Genomic DNA, 12,500 nt, shown 5'->3' on the forward strand with positions numbered 1-12,500 from the left:
AAAGTGAAATAAACAATCAGAAAATAACAGTAAACCTTACACTCACAAAAGTCTCTCTCCCACCTCCTCGCTCTTTCTCTCTCTGTCTCTCTCTGTCCCCCCCTCCCCCCTCTCTCTCTCTCTCTCTCTCTCTCTCTCTCTCTCTCTCTCTCTCTCTCTCTCTCTCTCTCTCTCTCTCTCCCCTCCTCTCTCTCTCTCCCTCCCTCTCTCTCTCTCTCTCCCCTCTCTCTCTCTCTCTCTCTCTCTCTCTCTCTCTCTCTCTCTCTCTCTTTCTCTCTGTCTCTCTCTCTCTCTCTCTCTCTCTCTCTCTCTCTCTCTCTCTCTCTCTCCCCACCTCCTCCCACCTCCTCTCTCTTTCTCTCTGTCTCTCTCTGTCCACCCCCCCCTCTCTCTTTCTCTCTGTCTCTCTCTGTCCCCCCTCCCCCCCCTCTCTCTCTCTCTCTCTCTCTCTCTCTCTCTCTCTCTCTCTCTCTCCCTCCTCTCTCTCTCTCCCTCCCTCTCTCTCTCTCTCTCTGTCTCTCTCTCTCTCTCTCTCTCTCTCTCACCTCCTCCCACCTCCTCCCTCTCTCTCTCTCTCTCTCTCTCTCTCTCTCTCTCTCTCTCTCTCTCTCTCTCTCTCTCTCTCTCTCTCTCTCTCTCTCTCTCTCTCTCTCTCTCTCTCTCTCTCTCTCTCCCTCTCTCTCTCTCTCCCTCTCTCCCTCTCTCTCCCTCCCCTCTCTCTCTCTCCCCCTCTCTCTCTCCCCCCCTCTCTCTCCCCCTCCTCTCTCTCTGAGTGGTTTGCCCTCATGGCCTCTGCAGTCTAGACGGGAGGGCCGGGTTGTTTTCTCATCCAGGGAGGGGGAGACAGCAGGTTGGTACCCCACTGAGAGGGCAGAGCAGAGGGCTAGGTTAGGCCCAGAGAGGCCCCTGGTTCCCACATACCCAACAGTTAGCATTACCATCAGGGACACACAGAGGCCAATGCACCAATAGCCTCTCTAATACACCACACAGGAGACACTGTCACAATGTATAAGACCTTCATTCTCGTGGGTTTTTCATTAGTGTATCAGATTTACATCTGTTATTTTATTACACTCCTATACAACAACAAGCCAAGTACACATGTTAACAAACATACCTGTTCATTTGATCAAACTAACAACATAAATAAAAGGTTCATTATCAGCTAAATATATTTTTTACATTAATAAAAATGCAGAATTTATATTCAATTTATCTCTATAACAACAATTTCTGGATCATTTCCAAGACATACAGAGAGATACACATTACAGTACATTCTGTACATTTACAGTACATTCTGTACATTTACAGTACATTAGTTACTTCAACACTATTCTTATTTGGGACAGCAGGTAGCCTAGTGGTTAGAGGCGGCAGGTAACCTAGTGGTTAGAGGCGGCAGGTAGCCTAGTGGTTAGAGGCGGCAGGTAGCCTAGTGGTTAGAGGCGGCAGGTAGCCTAGTGGTTAGAGGCGGCAGGTAGCCTAGTGGTTAGAGGCGGCAGGTAGCCTAGTGGTTAGAGGCGGCAGGTAGCCTAGTGGTTAGAGGCGGCAGGTAGCCTAGTGGTTAGAGCGTTGGACTAGTAACCGAAAGGTTGCAAGATTGAATCCCGAGCTGACAAGGTAAAAATCTGTCGTTCTGCCCCTGAACAAGGCAGTTAACCCACTGTTCCTAGGCCATCATTTAAAATAACTGACTTGCCTAGTTAAATAAAGGTTCAAAAAATGATGTAAACATTTGCGTTATTTCATTATGGCCGTACATCTCCGTGAGATCATTTAGTATATATTTAGAGGTGAAATATTAAACCAGGAGAAAAAAAAGAGAAGAAATGAATACATTAATACAGACCAACACACGCACACGCACACACACACGCAGACACGCGCACGCGCGCACGCACGGAATGATTTTCACTAGGGAGGAACACACCGCACACAGTCACAGCCATTAACCCTGTGTTGCTGCACTGCCTCTGGGGCATCTCTTTATGGTGTTGACTAAATTAGATGGACCATATGCATTTCTGCACAGGCTTAAATACATAACTGCTGCTGCCTGCCTGGCTGCTTGGTTAGCTGCTGCTTGGTTAGCTGCTGCTTGGCTAGCTGCTGCTTGGTTAGCTGCTGCTTGGCTAGCTGCTGCTTGGCTAGCTGCTGCTTGGTTAGCTGCTGCCTGCCTGGCTGCTTGGTTAGCTGCTGCTTGGCTAGCTGCTGCTTGGTTAGCTGCTGCTTGGTTAGCTGCTGCTTGGTTAGCTGCTGCCTGCCTGGCTGCTTGGTTAGCTGCTGCTTGGTTAGCTGCTGCTTGGTTAGCTGCTGCTTGGTTAGCTGCTGCTTGGCTAGCTGCTGCCTGGTTAGCTGCTGCCTGCCTGGCTGCTTGGTTAGCTGCTGCCTGGCTGCTTGGTTAGCTGCTGCCTGGCTGGCTGCTTGGTTAGCTGCTGCCTGGCTGCTTGGTTAGCTGCTGCCTGCCTGGCTGCTTGGTTAGCTGCTGCTTGGCTAGCTGCTGCTTGGCTAGCTGCTGCTTGGTTAGCTGCTGCTTGGTTAGCTGCTGCCTGGCTGCTTGGTTAGCTGCTGCCTGGCTGCTTGGTTAGCTGCTGCTTGGCTAGCTGCTGCTTGGTTAGCTGCTGCTTGGTTAGCTGCTGCCTGGCTGCTTGGTTAGCTGCTGCCTGGCTGCTTGGTTAGCTGCTGCTTGGCTAGCTGCTGCTTGGTTAGCTGCTGCCTGGCTGCTTGGTTAGCTGCTGCCTGGCTGCTTGGTTAGCTGCTGCTTGGTTATCTGGGATTTATAGTGGATCTCTATTTAGCTACAGCTGTTTGTAAATCAGAGCGAAAGAAAGAGGAAACGTCATGAAGGCCTCGTTGTGAATTGACAACTGACAGGAACAATCCCAAATGGCAAATTATTCCATATACAGTGCACTACTTTTGACCAGGGCATTGGCAGTATCCAAAGTAGTGCACTATATAGGGAACATTTGGTATTTGGTATTTTACTAGGATCCCCATTAGCTGTTGCAAAAGCAGCAGCTACTCTTCCTGGGGTTCCACGCAGAACATGAAACATAATACAGAATGACGTAATACAGAACATCAATAGACAAGAACAGCTCAAGGACAAGAACTACATAAAACAAAATTTAAAAGGCACACGTAGTCTACATATCAATATATACACACAAACTATCTAGGTCAAATAGGGTGTCATTTGGGTGGCACACAAAGCATTAACAGTCCCACTGCAGGGGCCTACGTTAATGATAACCATGAGGAAACAGGAGTATAAACAGGTAGATGTTAGAGATGAAAATTAGTACACATGTTATTTTCTATTCTAGATTTTAATAACTGGAAAAACTCAGGACTTTAAAGTGGCGAAACCAAAAAAAGGAATAACGCCCTTAGTTGAGATAGATCAGAGGAAAATATGCATCACACATTTAAACCATTTTTTATAAGCAGCGAACGGTTAAACTGCCAACAAAATCAAAACACAGGACAGATGTTGGAAGAAATAACATATTGAAGCTTTTGTCACAAACTGCCATTTTTTTTTGCAAATGATTGGGGCACATCTATTAAAAGAAAGTGCAGTTTTTCTGGATTGTAGTGATTGGGCGAAAGCATAAGGAAATATTTAACCAGCCAATTGCAGTCAATTACTTTGATCACGACGACTGTGTTTGTAATCTCTCAGTCACTCTACTCCTTTGGCTGTCTGACAGAGGGAAAACAAACATGTTATTTCTCTCTCTCTCTCTCTCTCTCTCTCTCTCTCTCTCTCTCTCTCTCTCTCTCTCTCTCTCTCTCTCTCTTTCTCTCTCAACCCCTTCATCTTCCTCTCTTTCTCCCCTCTCTCACTTTTTTCTCTCTTTCTTCACCAGAACATGCTGGTGACTAATACGGTTTGGCAGAACGGCCACAGCTCTCTTCAGGCTTAAATATCAAACCAAACATTTCCTCTGCTGAGAGGGGTGGTCAGCCTGGAGCAGTACACTGAGGCTCCGTCCCAAATGGCACCCTATTCCCTATATAGTGCACTACTGTTGACCAGAGCCAACGGAAAGACCTGGGTCACGGGTGTCAAATTCACTGGCCCAGAGAAAGATAGAGAGAGAGAGAGAGAGCGAAAGAGACAGACAGGGAGAGAAGAGGAGAGGGAGAGGATAGGAGAGAGAGGGGAGTAGAGGAGAGGAGATGTAGAGAGAGGAGAAGAGATGTAGAGAGCAGAGGAGAGGAGATGTAGAGAGAGGAGAGGAGATGTAGAGAGAGGAGAGAGAGGGGAGTAGAGGAGAGGAGATGTAGAGAGAGGAGAGGAGATGTAGAGAGAGGAGAGAGAGGGGAGTAGAGGAGAGGAGATGTAGAGAGAGGAGAGAGAGGGGAGCAGAGGAGAGGAGATGTAGAGAGAGGAGAGAGAGGGGAGTAGAGGAGAGGAGATGTAGAGAGAGGAGAGAGAGGGGAGCAGAGGAGAGGAGATGTAGAGAGAGGAGAGAGAGGGGAGTAGAGGAGAGGAGATGTAGAGAGAGGAGAGAGAGGGGAGTAGAGGAGAGGAGATGTAGAGAGAGGAGAGAGAGGGGAGCAGAGGAGAGGAGATGTAGAGAGAGGAGAAGAGAGGGGAGCAGAGGAGAGAAGATGTAGAGAGAGGAGAGAGAGGGGAGTAGAGGAGAGGAGATGTAGAGAGAGGAGAGAGAGGGGAGTAGAGGAGAGGAGATGGAGAGAGAGGGGAGCAGAGGAGATGTAGAGAGAGGAGAAGAGGGGAGCAGAGGAGATGTAGAGAGAGGAGAGAGAGGGGAGCAGAGGAGATGTAGAGAGAGGAGAAGAGGGGAGCAGAGGAGATGTAGAGAGAGGAGAGAGAGGGGAGCAGAGGAGAGGAGATGTAGAGAGAGGAGAGAGAGGGGAGTAGAGGAGAGGAGATGTAGAGAGAGGAGAGAGAGGGGAGCAGAGGAGAGGAGATGTAGAGAGAGGAGAGGAGATGTAGAGAGAGGAGAAGAGGGGAGCAGAGGAGAGGAGATGTAGAGAGAGGAGAGAGAGGGGAGCAGAGGAGATGTAGAGAGAGGAGAGGAGATGTAGAGAGAGGAGAAGAGGGGAGCAGAGGAGAGGAGATGTAGAGAGAGGAGAAGAGGGGAGCAGAGGAGAGGAGATGTAGAGAGAGGAGAGAGAGGGGAGCAGAGGAGAGGAGATGTAGAGAGAGGAGAGGAGATGTAGAGAGCAGAGGAGAGGAGATGTAGAGAGCAGAGGAGAGGAGATGTAGAGAGAGGAGAAGAGATGTAGAGAGCAGAGGAGAGGAGATGTAGAGAGAGGAGAAGAGATGTAGAGAGCAGAGGAGAGGAGATGTAGAGAGAGGAGAAGAGATGTAGAGAGCAGAGGAGAGGAGATGTAGAGAGAGGAGAAGAGATGTAGAGAGCAGAGGAGAGGAGATGTAGAGAGAGAAACACTAGAGATACATTTCCTCAGTTGTTATGGGAGAGAAGAGGGGTCGGTCAGGAGCGAGGGCTCCCGACCGACCCAGGAATGACGACTGAGACTGAGAGACTGACAGCACATGTAAAATTCATAGCGTCCCTTGGGCCTGGTAACTGAGAACTGGGCTCAATTGGCTCCCCACTATTAAATGGTTGTTGATGCTTTAGCTAAAACTTTAATGGACCTGGTCTGTAGCTGGTAATGTAATGTCTACACTGCTGATGAACCTGGTCTGTAGCTGGTAATGTAATGTAATGTCTACACTGCTGTAGAACCTGGTCTGTAGCTGGTAATGTAATGTAATGTCTACACTGCTGATGAACCTGGTCTGTAGCTGGTAATGAAATGTCTACACTGCTGTAGAACCTGGTCTGTAGCTGGTAATGTTATGTCTACACTACTGATGAACCTGGTCTGTAGCTGGTAATGTAATGTAATGTCTACACTGCTGATGAACCTGGTTTGTAGCTGGTAATGTAATGTAATGTCTACACTACTGATGGACCTGGTCTGTAGCTGGTAATGTAATGTAATGTCTACACTACTGATGAACCTGGTCTGTAGCTGGTAATGTAATGTCCACACTGCTGATGTACCTGGTCTGTAGCTGGTAATGTAATGTCTACACTGCTGATGAACCTGGTCTGTAGCTGGTAATGTAATGTAATGTCCACACTGCTGATGAACCTGGTCTGTAGCTGGTAATGTAATGTAATGTCTACACTGCTGATGTACCTGGTCTGTAGCTGGTAATGTAATGTAATGTCTACACTGCTGATGTACCTGGTCTGTAGCTGGTAATGTAATGTCTACACTGCTGATGTACCTGGTCTGTAGCTGGTAATGTAATGTCTGCACTGCTGATGAACCTGGTCTGTAGCTGGTAATGTAATGTCTACACTGCTGATGAACCTGGTCTGTAGCTGGTAATGTAATGTATATACTCATGTTGTGACTCCATCTCAGAACGGTTCTTAAATATTACAGCAAAGAAAACAACCGCTAAACTCATCTAGGTATAGGAGGAGGAAGAGGAGGAGGAGGAGGAGGAGGAGGAGGAAAAGGAGGGAGGAGGGAGGAGAGGGAGGAGGAGAGGGAGGAGGAGGAGGAGGGAGGAGGAGGAGGAGAGGGAGGAGGAAGAGGAGGAGGAGGAGGAGGAAGAGGAGGAGGGAGGAGGAGGAGGGAGAAGGAGGAGAGAGAGGAGGCGGAAGAGGAGGAGGAGGAAGAGGAGGAGAGGGAGGAGGAGGAAGAGGAGGAGGAGGAGGAGGAGGAAGAAGAGGAGGAGGAGGAGGGAGGAGGAGAGGGAGGAGGAGGAAGAGGAGGAGGAGGAAGAGGAGGGAGGAGGAGGAGGAGGAGGAAGAGGAGGAGGGAGGAGGAGGAGGAGGGAGGAAGAGGAGGAGGAAGGAGGAGGGAGGAGGAGAGGGAGGAGGAGGAAGAGGAGGAGGAGGAGGGAGGAGGAGGAGAGGGAGGTGTGTGTGCGTGGATGCGTACAGCGAGCAGAGAGAGAGAGAAAGACACCAGGTCCCCTTATAGGTCAGTTCTCTGGACAAAAGATATGGGTCTGAGGGGTTTGAAGGAAGAGAGAACAAGAGAAGGGGAGAAAACGCTCAGAGGTATAGAATAAAAAAAGAGAGACTCTGCCACGTACCTCCAAGTCGTTGAAGAATAAGTGCGTGTCTGCCAAGTTAAAGATCATCTCTTCCATCCTCAGTCCCAGTGACACAGACGTCGGGGGATCCTGGAGAATATCACCAATACATCATGTCAAATAATACAATAGATACAAAGGATCATCAAATATGTAATCATACAGCTACTTGTAAATAAAATAGATTGATGCATTGATGATGTGCTGCTTTTTGTTGTTGTTGTGTCTGTGTGTTCTTGCTGTGTTCTTTGTGTAATTATTGGTGTTGTATATTGACTGGTTCAACACCATTTCTCCTTTTGGGATGAATAAAGTACTACCCTATCCTACTGTACATTAAACATACACCAGAAACCAAAAGAAACACACACGCGCAAACAGTTACTGAGCATTACAAACAGTTACTGAGCATTACAAACAGTTACTGAGCATTTACAAACAGTTACTGAGCATTACAAACAGTTACTGAGCATTACAAACAGTTACTGAGCATTACAAACAGTTACTGAGCATTACAAACAGTTACTGAGCATTACAAACAGTTACTGAGCATTTACAAACAGTTACTGAGCATTACAAACAGTTACTGAGCATTACAAACAGTTACTGAGCATTACAAACAGTTACTGAGCATTACAAACAGTTACTGAGCATTACAAACAGTTACTGAGCATTACAAACAGTTACTGAGCATTACAAACAGTTACTGAGCATTACAAACAGTTACTGAGCATTACAAACAGTTACTGAGCATTTACAAACAGTTACTGAGCATTACAAACAGTTACTGAGCATTACAAACAGTTACTGAGCATTTACAAACAGTTACTGAGCATTACAAACAGTTACTGAGCATTACAAACAGTTACTGAGCATTACAAACAGTTACTGAGCATTACAAACAGTTACTGAGCATTACAAACAGTTACTGAGCATTACAAACAGTTACTGAGCATTACAAACAGTTACTGAGCATTACAAACAGTTACTGAGCATTACAAACAGTTACTGAGCATTTACAAACAGTTACTGAGCATTACAAACAGTTACTGAGCATTACAAACAGTTACTGAGCATTACAAACAGTTACTGAGCATTACAAACAGTTACTGAGCATTACAAACAGTTACTGAGCATTACAAACAGCTTCTGAGCATTTACAAACAGTTACTGAGCATTACAAACAGTTACTGAGCATTTACAAACAGTTACTGAGCATTACAAACAGTTACTGAGCATTACAAACAGTTACTGAGCATTACAAACAGCTTCTGAGCATTTACAAACAGTTACTGAGCATTACAAACAGTTACTGAGCATTACAAACCGTTACTGAGCATTACAAACAGTTACTGAGCATTACAAACAGTTACTGAGCATTACAAACAGTTACTGAGCATTACAAACAGTTACTGCGCATTACAAACCGTTACTGAGCATTTACAAACAGTTACTGAGCATTACAAACAGCTTCTGAGCATTTACAAACAGTTACTGAGCATTACAAACAGTTACTGAGCATTACAAACAGTTACTGAGCATTACAAACAGCTTCTGAGCATTACAAACAGCTTCTGAGCATTACAAACAGTTACTGAGCATTACAAACAGTTACTGAGCATTACAAACAGTTACTGAGCATTACAAACAGTTACTGAGCATTACAAACAGTTACTGAGCATTACAAACAGTTACTGCGCATTACAAACAGTTACTGAGCATTACAAACAGTTACTGAGCATTTACAAACAGTTACTGAGCATTACAAACAGCTTCTGAGCATTTACAAACAGTTACTGAGCATTACAAACAGTTACTGAGCATTACAAACAGCTTCTGAGCATTACAAACAGCTTCTGAGCATTACAAACAGTTACTGAGCATTACAAACAGTTACTGAGCATTACAAACAGTTACTGAGCATTACAAACAGTTACTGAGCATTACAAACAGTTACTGAGCATTACAAACAGTTACTGCGCATTACAAACCGTTACTGAGCATTTACAAACAGTTACTGAGCATTACAAACAGCTTCTGAGCATTTACAAACAGTTACTGAGCATTACACACAGTTACTGAGCATTACAAACAGTTACTGAGCATTACAAACAGTTACTGAGCATTACAAACAGCTTCTGAGCATTTACAAACAGTTACTGAGCATTACAAACAGTTACTGAGCATTACAAATCATTACTGAGCATTACAAACCGTTACTGAGCATTACAAACAGTTACTGAGCATTACATGTTGATTTAGAAATGATAATTAATAACTGATGAGTTTATTTACAAAACGATATATATCAACACATTTCTTCCTATTTGTGTTTTCTCATCAGAAATGATCATAGGTACCTTTGTGTGTGTGTCAAACATGACTATTTTCTGATTTTTAATTCATAGATTTTATGAACATTAGTTTTTTGCAAAACACATTATATCCATTGTTTAGATGGAATGGAATGTTCGTATCCTGTAAATTTTATCCTGTGTATTTTATCCTGTGTATTTTATCCTGTGTATTTTATCCTGTATATTTTATCCTGTATATTTTATCCTGTAAATTTTATCCTGTATATTTTATCCTGTATATTTGCCTGTGATATGTGGTTGTCTAACCTAGCTATCTGAAGATAATTACTGTAAGTCACTCTGGATAAGAGCATTTGCTAAATGACTAAAATGTCCAATGTAAATGTTTTACATAAAGATCACATATTAATGAATTAAATTATTATTATTGTTATTTTAAATATTGATTTCACAAACGCATCATTTGTACAGATATTTATTAAAAATGTAGTTTTTTTATTACACTGGACTGTGTGAAACCTAGCAGTACTACTTATTTACCTGAGAATGAGGCAGATATATGTTTTAATTGATTTTATTTAACCTTTATTTAACTAGGCAAGTCAGTTAAGAACAGATTCTTATTTTACAATGACAGCCTACCCCGGCCAAACCCTCCCCTTACCCGGACGACGCTGGGCCAATTCTGCGTCGCCCTATGGTACTCCCGTTCAGTGCCTTAGACCGCTGCGCCACACAGTATCCTAAATAGCATATTGCTACAAAACATTATTATTTTTTCTCTCTGAAATGAAACCATAAAGTGATAGATTATTAAACAAATACATGTCTGTCATTGAACAACCCCATGCCATGATTAGATATAAAATTAAAAAAACACACACCAATCTCTTTCATAATTTCTTTAAACAATAAAATCTAATTTACCAACATTTCTGAAAATGAGTATAGCATTTTGGAATGAAACTCTTGAACTGATGACCATTGGAATTCTCCTAAATTCCAGAACACTACGACCCCATAAAGAGAAGAAGAAATTCTAGAGATTTAAAAGAAAGTTCTGCTTTTGTTTACGACCTTTCAGAGGGAACTAGAATAGCCTCCAGAACGGCCAGGCAGAGACGAGGGAGAGTTTCATTAATGTAGTAACAGCGCAACTCGTCTTAGATGGGGTTGAGCGATATAGACGAGGACAGGGTCGTAACCTTATCGTAAATACTCCATTCTAAACATACTTGCGTTGATGCGTCATCTAGCTGGCTGCAGTAAAGCACAGGCGCACACACACACACACACACACACACACACACACACACACACACACACACACACACACACAATTCAACCAACTGCCCCCCCCCCCCCTGAAGTTTCCCAAGCTTCTAAACAATAGGAAGACCTTAACATAATGTGAACAGTTATTTGATCTAACAATTACCCAAAATAAATTGCGATCATTTAATTGTGTTATTTTTGTAATCAAGATAATGAGGCACAAAAAAAAAGAATACCTCTATCGTCAAAAATACATTTTTATATTAGCTGAGTGTTTCTCAAGCCAAAATAATATTGATACACCACGTTAGACATAATTGCAATTTTTCACTTAATTCTAAATTGTGTTATTTATTCCCCCCCGTCTTTCCGCCTCTGTAATGTAATATTGTCTGTAACAGTGATATGGACGGCCCTGTCTGTCTGTAAGATAATACGGAGAGAAGAGAGACTTGGGCTCTAAATAGTTAATGAACCAGTGACAATGGGCTTTCCCCCCATTTTCAAACCAGACAGCAACGAATGCAAAGCATCTCCAGACAAATTGAGGAGAAATATATTATTACAAAAAAGAGAAAAGATGATGGTGTTTCCAAGAAGGACCGCATTGATATTCTAATATATAACAGTAGGTGCTGTCCTGCAGTATTCATTTAAAAAGTCAATGCTTTTCAACCTTAATAATCAGTCTTTCTCAAAGCTGCATCTGTTTCTGACGATATAGGTGCATCATCGTGTTAATCTGTGTTTATCCACTAGCGGACAACCAACTTTGTGAAAACGTCGTCGCACGGTTTACTTTTCACTGAATACGTCGCCTAAAATACATAAATCATTTTCTACATTTCACCAGTGTCTTGGCAAAAAGACACAGAGAAATAGAATATTTCTTTTAAGTCTCTCTCTCTCTCTCTCTCTCTCTCTTGCTCTTTCTTTTCGTGTGTTTCTCTAAGCTTGGTTAAATTGTAAACTTGATGTACTGTAACACAGAAATCAATTACTTCATAATGTGTTTTATTCTATTGATTACAGTCTTCCATTTCTAATATGCAGTAACAACGACACAGAGACTATAGCTAGTTGTGGGAGGACGAGGGTCTCTGTGTGTTGCAGGCTTACCAGCCTAATGCTACGACACCAGTGTGTGTGTGTACGTGTGTGTGTGTGTGTGTGTGTGTGTGTGTGTGTGTGTGTGTGTGTGTGTGTGTGTGTGTGTGTGTGTGTGTGTGTGTGTGTGTGTGTGTGTGTGTGTGTGTGTGTGTGTGTGTGTCGTGTGTGTGTGTGTGTGTGTGTGTGTGTGTGTGTGTGTGTGTACGTGTGTGTACGTGTGTGTGTGTGTGTGTGTGTGTGTGTGTGTGTGTGTGTGTGTGTGTGAGGACCAGAGGGAGGGATTAAAGAGTTAAAGCACCTAAAGACACACCTGAGCTTTGCACTGATTACCTGTCACACCCTACAATGCATCACAACGCCCCACAACGGTAATGTCTTCACTGAAACCACACAAGAAGAACTTAATTCTCCACTCTTTGGGTGGCTATCTTTTTTTTTTTTCTTTTCTTTCCAAACCCCCAGTTTGAATCAATCTTTCAGTCAGAATTCATCAAAAAATAATTAGTCTGTGTCCCCACCCCTCCTCCTTCATTCCCTTTTCTCTTCCACCTCTGGAATAGTTGAAGTGATTTAGTCTCACAAGCAGACAGGGGAAAACAGGATGGGGGTAAAGTGCTTCTCTCTCTCCGTCCGGGCCGGGGCCAGTGAATCCTTTCCAATTAAACCTAAACAGTCAGTCAGTCAGCGAG

General features: G+C 43.8%; 1 protein-coding gene across 28 annotated transcripts in view; it reads right to left on the bottom strand.

Annotated features, from left to right (window-relative positions):
* Nucleotides 1-12,500, bottom strand: part of LOC106579723 (eyes absent homolog 1) — a 169,074-nt gene that overhangs the window by 46,249 nt on the left and 110,325 nt on the right. For all 28 annotated transcript variants that reach the window (XM_045702842.1, XM_045702841.1, XM_045702840.1 and 25 more), the window contains one exon: nt 7,109-7,198. In XM_045702842.1, coding sequence (XP_045558798.1) covers nt 7,109-7,198 — 90 coding nt within the window. The remainder of the gene's footprint in view (nt 1-7,108; nt 7,199-12,500) is intronic.

Source organism: Salmo salar, chromosome ssa19 (assembly GCF_905237065.1).
Source record: "Salmo salar chromosome ssa19, Ssal_v3.1, whole genome shotgun sequence".
NCBI classification, from domain to species: Eukaryota; Metazoa; Chordata; class Actinopteri; order Salmoniformes; family Salmonidae; genus Salmo; species Salmo salar.